At 33.3% G+C, this 17,045-nt stretch overlaps 1 protein-coding gene across 1 annotated transcript in view; it reads left to right on the top strand.

Annotated features, from left to right (window-relative positions):
- Positions 1 to 17,045, top strand: part of rims1b (regulating synaptic membrane exocytosis 1b) — a 248,608-nt gene that overhangs the window by 201,533 nt on the left and 30,030 nt on the right. Inside the window, exon 21 of the mRNA XM_039739003.1 lies at positions 9,750 to 10,063. Coding sequence (XP_039594937.1) covers positions 9,750 to 10,063 — 314 coding nt within the window. The remainder of the gene's footprint in view (positions 1 to 9,749; positions 10,064 to 17,045) is intronic.

Raw genomic sequence — 17,045 nt, 5'->3', positions numbered from 1 at the left:
CGGGCAGGGTGCTAACCCACCGCAGGACACACACAAACACACACTAGGGCCAATTTAGAATCGCCAATCCACCTAACCTGCATGTCTTTGGATTGTGGGAGGAAACTGGAGCGACCGGAGGAAACCCATGCAGACACAGGGAGAACATGCAAACTCCACGCAGGGAGGACCCGGGAAGCGAACCCGGGACTCCTAACTGCGAGGCAGCAGTGCTACCACTGCACCACCGTGCCTCCCCGCTTATCATCCTGTTATATTTAAATATGTTTTCCATGTTTGTAACCTGTAATACTATACGTTTTAAGGGCATTTTGTTATGGCTGGTTAAAACCTTTGCCTATACCAATTTCATGTGCATTAGTTTCTGCTAATAGAAACACATTAATAACATTCCAAAAAATGATCTGCTTCTTTTTTCCCTACTTTCATTATATATCAGGGTTTGGTAGTCTTAGTGCTTGTTGTCTAAACTGGCGGCTTTGTTTCGTTCCAAACTATTTTTAGAAAGGAATTACTTTCATGTGTAAATCAAGGTGTTTGATTAGATATTCTGATCCTTGTATCTCTTTGTTATTTTTTTCTATTACTTCTAGCCAGTATTTTTAATTTTCTATGAAAATCAACAAAATGGGGTAGCGGGGATTAAAGCCCCTCAAACCTCAGGATTTTACCTTTTCCAAATACAGTTAGACAAACAAACATGCAGGTGATTAACACTAAATTGATCAGTGTAGTTTCAATGTAGTAAAAAGCAGTTTCTTAATGATGAACACGAATACCTTACAGTTGATAATGGCAACTGTTTATCTAATTAGCCAGTATTGTTACAGTATTTGTTATTCATGTTTAATTAATATCTGATTAACAGAAATAATTAAGAATTGGAAATTCTTGGCAAGCAAATCAATTAAAAGTAAGAAAAATGATGTAGTGTAGTTTCAATGTAGTAAAAAGCAGTTTCTTAATGATGAACACGAATACCTTACAGTTGATAATGGCAACTGTTTATCTAATTAGCCAGTATTGTTACAGTATTTGTTATTCATGTTTAATTAATATCTGATTAACAGAAATAATTAAGAATTGAAAATTCTTGGCAAGCAAATCAATTAAAAGTAAGAAAAATGATGAAAAACATTAAGAGACTGCTGTGTACTGAAGGTCGAGATAGCAGTAAGCATTTTTTTTTACAGAATTTGAAAGACAAATGCTGAGCTTTGTTGTCTGATTTAACAAGGATTTCAGGTAACAAAAGTAAAACTGGCATTAAATTAAGTAGATGGCTGGAAATAAAAAATCTGGCAGCTTTTACAATTGCTTCAAGACAAGGTTGATCTACTCCAGGCATAGACACAATGTTGGCTCTTAGAGGATTCCTACCCAATTCTTTCTTCTTACAATAAAAATGTTCCTACATTCTGCAACTAAAATGTAATCAGTAAAACAAAGAAATGTTCCAAAATATGTAAAAAAAAAGTTTTTAGTATATCATATTCACAGAATTGACATTATTGGTTTACTTTAAATTACAATAGTATTATACAGGTAAATAAATGTAGTGATTATTTTACATCTGCTCATTATTTTATGAGAATAATCTTCTGAATGTTTCACATAAGATTATTTACAGTACTATCCTTTAAATGATCAAACTTTACTACACATTTTCATGTTTACAAATATGACCAACTGTATAGTTATATTGTATAAATGCAATTGTGTATGGAATGCAAAAAGAATGCATTAGTATTTATTTCAAAGTCAAAGTGAACTTTATTGTCATCTCAACCATATACAAGTATACAGATAGACGAAATTGCGAAGCTCAGGGTCCACAGTGTCACAACATGATGTGCAAATAGTAAATTAAAAATAGAATAAAAATTTAAAAATTTAAAATTAAAACACAAACAAGACAAGACATTGTGCAAAGATAGGACAAAGAAGTAGCAGCAATATTGATGTGTAAGATATGTAATATAATAAATAAATGAATAATAAATAATAGATTTAGATAATACAGAAAAGATCAGTGTATGATAATAGTTGTTTAAGACGTGTGTAAACAATGACAGGTCAGAATGTTTCATTGCATAAGGATATCAGTCAAAATCCTTAAAGGTTAGTATGAGATTTTCAGTTCTTTTCTACATGCACACTCATCTTAGCAGGACAGTGGTTTTCATGTATAAATGTTCTGTTTTTAGTGGTGGTTGAGGCCGTGTGGAAGATCCCAGGGGACAGCCTGGTGTTAAGGAGTCTAACAGCTTGGGGGTAAAAACTCTCTTGTAGCCTGGCAGATTTGGCTTTGATGCTGCAGTATCTTCTCTTGGATGGCAGAAGTGTGAAAAGTCCATGTGAGGGGTGTAAGGGGTCCTGCACAATGCTGCAGGCCTTGCGGACACTGCGTTTGTAAAATATGTCCTGTAGTGAAGGGAGAGGCAGCCCAATAATGTTCTCTGCTGTCTTCACTATCCGTTGCAGGCCTCATTGTGTGAATGCTATAGAGGTTTTCAAATAAAACAAGTGTCCTTAATTTTTGTAAGCAGTAAGAAGAGAAGTCAATTATCATCCGTTAGTACTACTTTAAGTCTAAAGGCCAGTGCTGTTGCAAAAAGGGTTAACTTGTCTAGCCTTCATGAAGATAACCCAATGTGAATATAGGAAGCTGTGCTGCTGACAGGATACCAGCAGGAAAGAAAAATAAGAGATGCTGAGAGCAAGTACTATGCATAGTTATTAGAAGTGGCTTTGGCTGTATTTTTGATGAGTGATCTTACAAAAAGAATGCCTACTTTATTATGAGTATAGATTTGATATTAGGTTACCTCTTAAATTGCATTTTCATTTCAGTGATTTATTTAGAGACAAAAAACAAATAGGTGAGTCTCAGAATGTGTTTTCGTAATTTTCTGTGACTGTTTATAGATGTATGGTATTTGATTTTATCATATCTCAGCATTGGTATTTAATAAAAACATTATAGTATTACACTATATATGGGGAAAAAAACTATTGTTGTAGTTAATACTGATTTTGTTGGTCCTTCTTGCATAGTTTTATCAAAGTAGTTATTTTACTCATATAATGTTGAGTATTTTTAAAAGGCATAATGAAATATCGTTTGTTGTTCACTTTAAACCTGCAGCTTATCATGCATATTAAACTGATTATGCTAATAATACAGTTTTTGAATTAATGTATTCCAAAGGTTTATAAGTCAAATAGATATATACAATATAATTGTGTGTGTGTGTTTATATGGTGAGATTTGCAACAAAGAAGTTATAATGGAACTGATTTAGTCATTCATAGATATTATAAAACCTGTTTTGTGACTGTTTCCTTTAATCTATTAATCCAGTTAGAACTACAGTTCATGGTAATATTTAATATTTCCCTTTCATGTGTTATGTAGCTATCTGATTAGTAAATGCTAACAAAATGTATTTATCCCATTTAACATCGGTAAATAAATATATCTAATGATTATGCTCCTTATATTGATTTATGCAGGCTCTTAACAGCAAATATTAACCTAATTTTTCTTTAGGGAGACAGTGTCAATTATAGATTATGCACAGTCTGTTTAATTTTAATTTATTTCATATTAATTTTACTGTAATACCAAAATCAGATTTATCTTTTAACTATAGGCAAAGTAATATAATGAAAATTGCTACTGTAGGCAAAGTAGTGTATTTTGTTCAACAAGTAGTACAGTGCCTTAACCATTAAGTGCTGATACTGCTGTTTAAAGAAAATGTTACAAATAAAGCATAGCTTCAAATTTTGCATTTAATCAGACTGTAATTTTATAGATATTTATTGACAGTTGGTTTCAGTAGATTGAATGTGTAGACTCTTTTAGAGGGGAATCTGATTGTCACACCTTGTGGTGCAAAACTGAAAAAGCACCATCAACAGAAAAACATTAGAACAGTTCGTATCAGAATGACACCAAATAAACCTAGTAGCTATTCAGTAGTTGCACTGTATTTTTTTTTTTTTTTGCAATTGAACTCCTCATTCACTTTGATGTGGACACTACTGTGAATGGGATCTACCTTATCAGCATATGAAGTTTGCACATTTAACTTGAAAACTAAAATTATGGATGGATGGGTGCACAGTGAATAGTTTTCAGTTCAGCCATTGCTCTTTTCAGTTTTTCCAATAATGTTCCATTTCTGATCTGTCCAGTAGTGTCACCATGTGTTTCAGTTAAAAGTGTACTGTATGTATTGTTCATGTATTAATATATATGTATTTTTATTGACCTAACAAATTTACTTCTTTATACTTTAGTACATTAAAAAATCTGTTTATGATGAGTGTATACACATTGCCGGGATTGGCTTCCATTTTAGAGCTTATATAGTTATTTGCAACTCTGTCATATGGTATGTAATATACAGATTAAAAACCGATCCAAAAACAGTTGAGTGAGTAAGATTTCTAATAAGCAAAAAAATTTTATGAAACAAAGTATAGGCTGTATGAAAAATGTTTGTTGGTTTATGGGGCCTCCCAGCTGTGATACAAATATAAAATACATGTTTCTGAATTTAACAAAAATGGATTAGTTTGGCATTTTTTAATTAAATTGAGTAGATAATGAAAAATATTAAGTTAAAGTAGGGATGGATTTTATTTCCATGCAAAAATAATTTATGATTAAGAAACTGTTTGTACTATAAACCTATAGACATGGTATGTTGTCAAGACCAGAACTAGGATATGTTGGTTTAGCATCATATTTTGTAAGGTACACCATGATCTAATGAGTGTACTTGGCTCTGAGATAAGTTAAACACATCCTGATTCACAGGAAGAATAAGTGGATTTAGGAATGAAAGCATCAGACAGTTGCCGTAACAAACCATGAAGTTATACTATCTCACATTGTAAAAACAAGATGGAAAACAAAATATTGCTTGAGGTAAGAAATACACAAATGGATGGAGATTGTTTTTCAAGAGCTTACCCAATTATACATTTAATATTCTATTATATTTTATTTCAATTTCTCAGATTTAAATACCATGTTATAAAAAACAGCTTTTAATTATTCTGTTTTTGTATTTTTTGCTGAGTTAAAGTAATAATATTATTCAATATGGTGACTGTGTATCCCATTCTTTTCTTAGTTTTCTTACCTGGTTATTCTAGTACAGGGTAACCGAGAACAGAGACTCTCCTGGTACTATTGTATGCAAGGCATGTACTAATTCTAAATGGGACAACAGTGTGAACATGCACCTTTGTACAGAAAATGCTAAATCTATGTCAAAATAATGATATTCACTGATATACTTTAGTTGACCTGAGCAGGCTGGAAGTATTGGGGAAAAGGCTTTAAATTTCTAGAAAATTCCAATCTGCTTTTAGATTTGTACAATACACAGATCATTTTTTATAACTGATCACAAATATTTTCTTTTGTATAATTCCATTCTGTTAGCTATTGTAGCATTTAAAAATCTATTGTGTTTGGCTTCCTTAGCATGACAGGAATTTCTGCACCTTTCATCTTTTTTGGAATAAAATGACTGCTTGTCCAAGCAATGATTAATTCAAAACTATGTAAAATCAAAAACATTGAGGTGAAGTTGAACAAGGAAAAATGAGAAGGTCCACACACATTTCCATTTAATCACAGATATGAACTTGGAACCAATGGCTAAACCAAAGAACTATATTTTTGTTTCAAAAGAAATTTTAAAATATAAAATAAGTATTCAGGAATGGTTTGTTAACTTCTCATGTAATGATATGTGGAATCATTGAATAAGGCATTAATTAACAGATGTGTTAAAACAGACGCTTTTCTGTTTTAAATGTTAACTTATCTTCTGAATTTAATAAAATATTAGCTAAACTTAGAATAAATGTAGAGATCTCTATAAGTGGGAATGTGTTAGGTTATCTGTAATACTGTGCTTATTCTGCCTAATTTTTAGTTTTTATTGTCACAGGGGCTGTCCATATCCACCTCTTGATCCTGCCATGGACTCAAGACACAAAACACCTGTTAGCTTTTTTATAGTCTTACATGAACAGACTTTTTGAATTAGGGAAGCTGGTTTTCCTTCCTTTCATTCCTCCATTTACCTTCCTTCCCAGTTGCTTTTTTATAATCCTGTCTACATTTTCTCCTCCAGCCTGGCCAATTGTCCTTCCTTTCTTGAAAACAGAGTTGGTTATTCTTCATGTATACTACATCCATCCATCCATCTTCTAAACCCACTTATCCAGAGAAGAGTTGCAGGGTAGCTACAGTAGAGTATATTTCATCAAGTATTGAACGCAAGGCAAGAAAAATTACTGGACTGGACAACAGGGTAAACCCACACACAGTATGGGACAATGCAGTGTCTGCAATCCACCTAACTTGCATGTTATTGGACTGTGGGTGAAAACTGAACACCTGGAAGAAACCCACTAGAACAAAGAGAGAATATGCACATTTCACACAGGGATCACTGGAAACATGAACTCCATTTCCCTTGTTATGAGGTAGCAGCGACTGACTACAACGCACTGCCATGCAATATATACACTACAGTATCATGCAAATATGGAAAATGTAGTGTGCAATTTAATTTCCTGATAGATTTAGGTCCACTTTGCAATGTGAAACAATGCTTTTGTGTCTGGTATCATTACTATAAACCTGTCCTGTTGTTTTCTGATTTTGGTAGGGTGCAAAGTAAACAGATAACATATATATTTAAAAAAAAAATATTTGCAATTAAGTGACTCCCTGAGCAAGGTTGATTTCTGCCTTGGTGGCATTTTACGGTTTGGTTCTCACTACCATGAAAATGGGTTTGTGAGCCTGAAATGAACAGACAAAACAGGAATTCTCAGTTTTGAGTTTACTGTATGGAACTTAATGCATTTTCTCCCTTTTAATGCCATTTTTCCCCTACTGAAACCAGAGGCTACTTTAAGCACATAGGGCCTGATATGGGGATAAAAATAGTACTGTTAGCACACATTGCGGCAAATTGTGACCTAAATTTCTGAACTTTTAGGTAACGTTGCACGTTATTTGGTTGTAAAACAGAAACTGAAGAAAATGAAACCTTTGTAAAATTCCCCACCTTAATTTCTGTATGTGTTGAGCAGAATTTTAAAAGAGAGAAATCTGTACTGTCTTTCTTAGAAGATGATCAAATACAACATGTTACTCCAAGTGTGTATTCTTCTATTCATTGTATTGATTGCTTTAAATAGTAATCAAAAAGAACCTTCCTATATGGTAAGCACAATAGAAATGTATTTTAAGCACCTTGGTGAATTCCATTGCCGTGTTTTAATTTTTTACATCTCTGAAGTTCATGCCTCTCTTAATAGCTGTAGCTATTATACAGAAATCAATGTGCATCACATAATTTATACTTGTTTTATTTTGTTGTATTTACCATTTAACAGCAACTGGATGAGCACAAGAAACTAATATGGCATCAAACAATGTGAAGAGTTAATATAAATAGCACAAATAATCTTTCATATTATATGTAAAAATTTCACACCTTTTTTGTGTAAAATTATAGGGTAAGAGAGCTGCATTTATTAATTATGGTGCTGGAGAGTCGGGATGTGTTGCATGTTGATTAGTACATGCAAGTAAGAATTTCACTGTATATGTGACAATAATGACCACCATATAAACCAGTAAACTTATAAGTAATAAAACTTAAATAGTTTAAGTTGGTACGGCATGGTGGTACAGTGGTAGCACTGCTGCCTCGCAGTTGCATGGAGTTTGCATGTTCTCCCCGTGTCTGTGTTGGTTACCTCCAGGTACTCCGTTTTTCCTCCCACAGTCCAAAGACATGCAGGTTAATTGCATTGGCGATTCTAAATTGTCCCTAGTGTGTGCGCCCTGCAGTGGATTGGTGCCCTACCCAGGGTTTGTTTCCTGCCTTGCGCCCTGTGTTGGCTGGGATTGGCTCCAGCGGACCCCCGTGACCCTGTAGTTTGGATAGAGCGGGTTGGATAATGGATGAATGGATAGTTTAAGTTGAATAAGAGAAGATTACATGGTTATACAGTTTAGTTAAACTTACAGTAAATTTTCTCTACTGCTAAAACTAATGTCATGATAAGTCATAATAAACATATACTGTACAGATTTTTTGAATTTTAATTTTAAAGTCTCAATTTAAATGTGTTAAAATAATTTAGATGAGGAGAAATAATATGCTTAAAAGTTTTGATCATTCTTATTGTTAATGGAAGAATTAATCATGGTGAAACTTAAGCAATCACAATATTTATGGCATTGTATATAAATCTGAGCATAATTTATACCACATGTTGCAGTCATATATCAAGACAGTACACGCAACTGCGCTCAAGCAATATTTAACTCTGAAAAGCTGTTCTACCGAAAGCTAGCCATATTTTAAAATGTCACAAATCGGTATATGAGATACTTTATTATAAGTGAATATGTTATTATAAGTTTCAAAGTTATATGCTTCTGCGTTTTCTCTCAAAAATAACAGTAATATCTTTACATAAAGTAGACCCTTACACAAATTAAACATTGCTGAAACTGATAAAGAATGTAAAATTTAAGACCATATATGTAATACTTGTATGTATGTGTTTATGTAACCAGTTGTAATGTATTAGGTAAATGTTATTACTAAATTCAGAATAATAATCATTTGCACATTTACTAATTTGCAGATTTCAAAGGTCTACTCTAATAATTTAAGAAATGGTCTTTTTTAGATATAGCATTTTTTTTTATATGTTGAATCATGAAATTTGTAGGTCCGTTGATGTACTTCCACTTCCCTTTCATATTAAGAAATTTTGTGAGAGACATGAATGATAAAAAAGAAATGAATTAGTCTAGAGCACATTGCTTTATCAACAGGCATGGCTAGTTGTGGTTAGTATTATAGTATGAGACATCTAGCACCACACTAGAGTGTCAAGATATGCTTCCAAAATTTGTGAATACTTTTAAGTGCACATTGAATGTTTAAATAACACTGAAAATAATAATAGTAACACCATAAGGAGGCAGACACTAATTTATACATATATTATTTGATTTAATTTTTGTCATGTGTGCTTGTTAGTTCAAAACCTTCTGACTCTAAACAATTGAATTTGGTATTGTGAAAATAAAATCTTCCACACTGAATGAATCCTTTGCTTTTGGACAGCCTTTAAGGGAGTAACCATATTTAGTGTTACTGCTAATACAGTGGTGATTGATAATTTACTGCATCTGGAGAAAGACCCTGTATTGTAAGGTTGTGTTCATTTTGATTTAATTTCTTTGTTAAGCAGCAAAATATGACTTGATTCTGTATATATTATTATATTTAAGTAATCTGACAACTGTGCCTTGGGGATCAAAAATAACCAATGTATTACTGTATACTCTCATTAAAGGCATGCTGGGCAACAATATGTCACTAGGCAATTGATAGTTATATTTTTGTTTGTTTTGTTAAGTGTCTAAGCTACTCTTTTATGTTTTCTAGAGCAGGCCAAATGGAAAGCAAAGCCTGACCCTACCAGTGGTCGTATTTATTAAATCTTCAGTGAATTGCAATTGTCCCCACCAACAAAGTGATTTACTTTGTGCCTGTATTTGATTTAAAAACTTCTGTTCCTGGATATGGTATCTCTCACTGAGGTCTGCCTACTTGGTGGTAATGATTAGCCATGGCATGGCATTCTTGACTGGGCTGGCAGCGATCCAGGCTTTGATTCCTCAAATATATAAAATTATGTCTTGTCTTTTATTGTTTTTTATTTCCTGTTTATTTTGATACAAACAGTGCGTTTACTTCTAAAATGTACAGCAGACAGATGAGGACATCAGGGAGAAACATGCTGAAGAGCACCAGTGTGAGTGGAGAGATGTACAACTTGGAGAGGAACGATGGAAGTCAGTCAGACACCGCAATTGGAACCGTGGGAACAGGAGGAAAGAAACGCCGTTCCAGCCTGAGTGCCCGAGTGGTGGCAATTGTCGGCCTGCCATCACGGCGAAGTAGAAGCACATCTCAGCTTAGTCAGACAGGTATGTTTCATTGGAAGTTGGAAGTTTATCCATCATGCTTTCAAAAAAAGATATACATGTACATTCATTTTAATTTTAAATATTCAAATTAACAGCTTTCTTGCTTCTAAAATTAAGCCAGAACATGTGGTTATCCATATAGTTTAATACATACTTTTTGTTGACTTCTGAAGTGATCAGACAGCTTTCTGACTAAATGTGTGTTTTGCAAGCTTAGGAGTTTCCACTGCAGAGGAAAAACATTAGCTGTCTGGTAGATATACTTGGTTTCTCATTAATAAAGAAAATTGTGCTTTAATAGAGATTTTGTTAGGCCTATGTAAGGCCCAACTAGTCCTTATACTTCAGGATTGATATGTGTTCATATTGTGAGGTATTTTTATGTAATACAAATTAGTATGCATACTGGGTATCTCTGGTGCTCCATCAAAGGTGGGAAAACGGCTTTAGATTCTGATAGATTGGCTTTACCACTGCTTGTATATATAGATTAAATTATTTTTGGGTGTTTGGTTGTAATATGTGACCAGAAGAAAACACTTTTAGGCTGACCCCAGCTCCAAATAAAGTTAAGGATACTGGAGTATATAAAAGTAAATAGTTTATTTTAACAAAAATAGGCATAATGGGCAGAGGTTGCTGGAGACAGTTACAAAAATTTACCAAAACTAAAACCAAAGCCAGACTGGACCTAACTAAACACTCTGATATGTTGGGTGCCTGTGGCACTTTCTCAAAATCTTGACACCTCTATATTTCCTCCTGCTTGCTCTTTTACATTTCTGTGATCTATCCTCCGGCCAGTTGAGACCTTACCACTAACCATCTTCCCATTTCCTGCTTATGTGCTCAAGGACTAAAGGAGGTTTTAAGTTTCCTCTAGGAACTACTTCAGAGTCGCCACCCAAGCCATTCCCTGGGACCAGGAATTCCTCCTGGGAACATTCATCCAGAGCTTTCAGTTGACCCTGCATGTGTCGCTGCAGTCTTGGACCACAATCTACTGTAAAAGAGACAAAGAATATTTCAGAGGCCTAAATAACAGATGTCAGTAACGTGTAGAGTTGTACTTCCAGTTGTCATCTACTGGCCTGGAGAAAAAATATTCTTGTATATATACTCCCAAATTATTCTTCCAACACACATTTATCCCCCGGAAAATGACTGTACATCCAGGGACCATTCTATTACTTGTCACTCTAGCATCCCTGCTAGGACGTGAGCTGCAGAACCAAGGGTGTCAACTTGGCCCTGATTGCATAAGGAAAACACTATATAAATACATTATATTATTATTACTACTTTAAGTCTGTAGTATTCTGTATTGTTATATTTTGCATAACCTATGGAGTGAGAATCGCATATCAGAAAGTGTTTTGTGTTGGTTAAGCATGAAAATTAGAAATTCATTGTACTCTGTATGTGTAACATCTGAACTGTACTGATTACACTGTATTACATTTTTTGTCAAGTCAAACTCTTTAATTGTTCAAAAAGGAAGGGCTATTGGTTACCTGCATTTGGCCACTGTGTTTTCAATACTAATCAACCATTAGCATTACACACATTCTGTGTTGTTTGTACATGTAGAATAAAAACAGTACAGAAGAAACCAACAAATTCAGATTACGTAATACATAAAGTAACCAGTAACTTGTAGTATTTCTTGTCTTCAGATATATATTCAGGTTTTATAATATAAGGCAATTTCCCTTGTAGGCTTTATTGCCAATGTAGAGTTTGTGATTCCTGGCAATTTTAAGTCAACTTTGAATTATTTTTAGTTATATTTATACCATTATTAAATTCTGCTTCTGGAGCCGTTTCCTGTAGTAAGGAATCTTTCGGCAATCTTTGAGTATCCAATCTGAAGCACACCCACCAAACTCCCCCCTCTCCTCTGGTGTGTCTGGCAGCCCACAAAAGTAGATGTTTTCCACGGTCCAAGTGCTTTGCATACTTTACAACTGGGCTCTCATCTATGATGTGACATAGATCCAGCCCTGACCGTAATAATTATACAGCTGTAATAGGGGATTATGGGAAATTGTTCAATTTTTCTTTGCTGACCACTGCTTAACATGACAGAGTTCAAACATATTCTTCTGTGATTATGAAAGAGCAGTTAGGAATATTGTTAATCCTCTCAGTTAAAGTGAAGTAAAGTATTTTTTAAAATCCTCCCTTACCTTTTCTATTATGCTTCCCATTTCAAATTGTATTGTAGGAAACACAATGTATATAGCTCTGTTATTACATTAGCAAAATTACCTTCCTATCAGTGAAGAAAGAAGAACATTTTTGTTGAATTGGTTATATAGTTTTCTGATCATTAATCAACTGTTTCATTATTTTTTCCAAGATGACATAAAAATTTTACCTAAAAGTATATTTTGAAAGCTTTTTGAGTGTTGGAACTGAAGAAATATTCCTGAGCTTTCTGGAACATTCCTTTAAAGGTGTTTTAATAGCCAATTTATATTTTTCTAAGGTAGACTGAGAAACTGCCACCAGCACCTTCCTTAATAATCTGAAAAGCTTTTAATTATGGCAGAATGACAAAATTTCAATAATAATATCTGCTGACAGACCATCCACTACTTAGTGAATAATTCTTAAATTGTGGCATTGTAAGAACAAGTGTATAACAAACAAAAATGAAGCCTTGTGAGATCTGACTTTTAAAATATCAAAAGTGTAACGTAGAATTATTAGTACATTTTATTTGCAGTTTCATCATGTTAATATACAAGATCTGATGAAAGAAAAATAAGATTGAGAGGAGATTTTGCACTTGTGTACATTATACCAAATTATTAATTATACTCTTTAGTAATGGATAGCACAGTGGTGTGGTGGTAACTCTAATGCCTCGCAACAGGGATGTCAGGGTTTGCATAGAGTTTAGTGTTCTCACTGTGTTCACATTTGTTTCCTCCAGGTGCTCCAGTTTCCACCCACAGTCCAAAGGGCTTGCAGGTTAGGTGGACTGGTGATGATACATTGGCCCTAGTGGCTTTATGTGTGTGTGTATATTTGACAGGGATTGTTCCTGCCTTATATTCGATGCTGCCTGGGATGGGCTCCAGGTTATCCACATCAATAATCTGGATAATGCTGGTTTGGAAAGCAGAAGACTGGACTACTTAGTAATAATTCTCTGAAGCAAGTTTCAATCTCTGCCTACAACAGCCAAGCAAATTAATTACTATGACATTTTCTACAACATGGACATATTTAATTTAATGTTATTAAGATAAGAATTCTAAGGTCCTTGATTCTAATCCAAATGTAGACACTCTTTCTTTGGGGTCTGCTCAGTTGTCCCGAGTCTGAGTAATTATTTCTCTGGGCACTTTGCTTTCCCTCCCACATCTGAAAGAAAGTTGTTTTAGGTTGATTAACGTAACTGAACTAGCCTGGGATCAAAGTGTTTGATTTTGTGTATAAGTAGAATCCTGTAAAGGGTTGGTTTCTGCCTTTACAGGTATAATGCATGTATTCATTCTATTTTAAACTTGCATGTTCCAATAGATAGTCACAATATTAATGTAATATTGTCAAAATAGCATACAGTAAAGAATAACAACCATAAGACAATTAGTACAAAGAAATACTGTGTATATTCTCAAATGTGAAAATGTAATTTTTAATTAGTTTCTTCAAGTTCCAAATAGTGATGATTAAACAAAATAGCAATGAAAAGAACAATGAGCTAAGACCAGTTATGCTAATTTAATGAAATGTACATTTACACTTAGATTTTTCAAATGTTAGTATATTTGGTAGGTATTTACTTTTAAGCATCAATATAAAAAGTATTGGGTAGGAGCACTGTTGAATCCATACTGTGAATGAGTATGGTTGTATGTGAATGTATGTGAGTATGCCCTGAGATATGGTAGCACACTGTCCAAGGTTTGTTCCTGCTTTGCACCAAGAAGATTCCATCTTCCAACGACCCTGAAACTGGGTTAAGCAAGTTTTTTTAAAAAAAAAAAAAGATAGAGGGACAGACGTGTACTACTTAATGTACATTACAGGCATATTTGCTATTCAACCAACATGACTATATTATTTAAAATGTGTGTTTAAAAAAAAAAAAATGACGCTAAGTTAAATTGACTATTGTACTCAAGTGTATCTTTTGCTAACCTTTGCATCACCTTACAAATCACCGAAAGGCTTTTGTTCCCTCATACAAATGGAATCAGACAGTTATTTTTGTTGCACAAAAATAAATAAATAAATAAGGATACAACACTATACAGAAAATGGGAATACATGAAACTGCTTCAAAGAAATAGCTTCTGATAGCAGACCCTTGACGCTCAGTGGAAAACATAAAAGCTCATTAGTATGTGGCCTAAAGGAATGCTTTCTTAAAGGAGAGATGAAAGGATGGTTCAGAAAGTCCACTCATGTAACTCTTAGATTTGAAGGGACAGCACTCTAAAGGCTCGCAAACATTTGGATTTTAATGTGAGTAAATATTTTTGCAATGTCATTAGCACTTTACAGTTTTTATGGTGTAATTATATTGATTAATGCACATTATTACTTTTGGCCAATTTTTTGCATACTGTAAATTGTTTCTTTGTATCAGTATACTGCTGCTGGATTATGTGAATTTCCCCTTGGGATTAATAAACTATCTATCTATCTATATCTATCTATCTATCTATCTATCTATCTATCTATCTATCTGTCTATCTATCTAAATAGCATTGCTAAATGTATATTGTTTGTTTTCTTTGTAACTGTTTTTATCTGATTTTACTGCATAAATATGTAACAGTCATCAGATGCTCTCCTACTATTGGGTTACTTATCTTTTGTTTGTAATCTTTTGTTTGTAATGGATCGTGGTAGTAGCTTAGTAAAAAGCATCCTCTTTGTGGCTCTGTGTTCTCCATGTACTGTACGTGTTTGTGCAGAATGTTTGTACAACAATTTGAGACTTTGTTTTATTGTGAATGTATTTTAACAACAACAACTGTAATTAGACAGTCAGCCTTCATGTGGCCATATTTGTGGAAACAATCATCTAGCATATCTCTGTTTTATTAAAAAAAATTGTATTATTTAAAAGGTAATTATTCATTTTCAATTTTCTTGTACTTTTTATATTGGACAGCTGTATAAAGCTGTTATTAAAGGGAGGCAAATCAGGTTAATAGGAGTGTAACACAGAGAGAGAAAGAGATATTCAGGATATCTAGACAGTAGTATGTGTTCCGAATTACAGATGGTAGAACCATTTATTGAATGCAGTCTCTTACATGAAGTGTTGTGCATGACTATTTTTAAATATAATACCTGTTTTCTACCTAATATACATTGTCTTCTCTGTAATCTTGCTATGTATAATCTGTGTTTTGGTTGAAATCATAGCCAAAAATCGAATTTCATAACAGTTTTTTCCTTCCTACTAAGGACTAAGGTGAAGTAATTTTTGGATAGGTGATATTGAGTGTGTATTAGCACGGTTGTTAATGTCATTATGAAATAGCGAATGCAAACAATTAAAAAAAAAAAAGATTTTTTTGATCATGTATATAATCAGATACAAACCAACCAAAAACAAAGGCACTAATTGTTATAGTGATATTTGTGAAATTAATTTCAAATGGGTTATTCTAGAGCAAAAGTATGCCAAAAAGCAGTTTATGGAAGTTGTATACTATTTCCACTGGTGATAATTATATCAGGACTCCCCCAACAAACTTTTAAAGAAACTTAATTAATAGCATGCTGCAGCCGTGAAACTTCTGAATTATATATTAAATTAAACTGAAGTGAAAATCATGGATATTATGAATTTTGATTAGGGTTTAATTCAGCAACTTTGCCTTGGAGTATGTAGCATAAATATGAACAGATCTGATAAGCGACAAATAAGGAGACAGTTTCCCTGGGTTCTCTTAAAGGAAAGCTATTTTTAATTGTGCATCAAATATATTGTCCTGTACATAGTACAATGAAATTCTTACTTGCATGCCTTCTCATACACTGATATTAATAAACTGGCAACCCCTTTTTGGAGTCATCATAATACTTTGTTGACACAGTTTGACCCATGTTTATTGGAAGCATCTTTTTATTTTATGGTCATAATTTGTAAATAACAAAAGCAACATTATTACTCAGCATCAGTGGTAAGACAGTCTAAAGGTATCTTCAAAGGTGGAAGGCTGGTGCTTTTTTTATTTTCGTAGGTGTCTTTAAAATGTAATATAATTTTCCTACAAACAATTTTTAAAACATTTTTAAAAGTGAACATTATTCAGCCTATTATTTCTTCCTGCTATTAGATACAGTATGTGAGTTGATTTTAACATAAAATACTTTATATCACCAATATATTTTTTTTTCTTTCCCTAAAGTCTTGATGCCCATGTGGCTAAAGCATTAGACTGTAAATCCTAAGATGAACAATTCAATCCCCATAACTTATTCACAGTGTAGCCATAAACAAGACATTTAGCTGACCTTTCGTATTCTAGAAGTATGAAACAAATTACATCTTGCGGTTGTGGCTTACAAGTCACTTTAAATAAAGGCATTGGCTTAACAGGGGTAGAATATACATTTAGTTTATTATTTCAAAAAGCTTTGAAAACATAGCAGATAATCAGCATAAATACATTTAGCATTAATCTTTTTTAATATAGAACTTCACTTAATCCATTGTGGATTTTTTTTATTTCATTAATTGATTTATGTTTATATTTGTATTCTTAACTGGCAATTGACCTTAGTGAAACATGTAATACTTATATATTAAGTAATTGCTTATATACATAAAACAGCTTTCTCACCAGTATAAAAAAACAGCTTAACACAGTAATAACAAAATTTAAAGTATATTAGTATTGACAAGAACAGTATTGTCAGTTAAGGTCTGGGGCAGAGCACAGGTGACCATTGCGGCTCAGTTGTCAGAGTTTGCCTAATCAGAAAGTTCAAAAGCAAGGGAGTT

Source organism: Polypterus senegalus, chromosome 16 (genome assembly GCF_016835505.1).
Source record: "Polypterus senegalus isolate Bchr_013 chromosome 16, ASM1683550v1, whole genome shotgun sequence".
NCBI classification, from domain to species: Eukaryota; Metazoa; Chordata; class Cladistia; order Polypteriformes; family Polypteridae; genus Polypterus; species Polypterus senegalus.
Note: the sequence above shows the minus strand (reverse complement) of the source record. Positions and strands in the feature narration are given on the sequence as shown.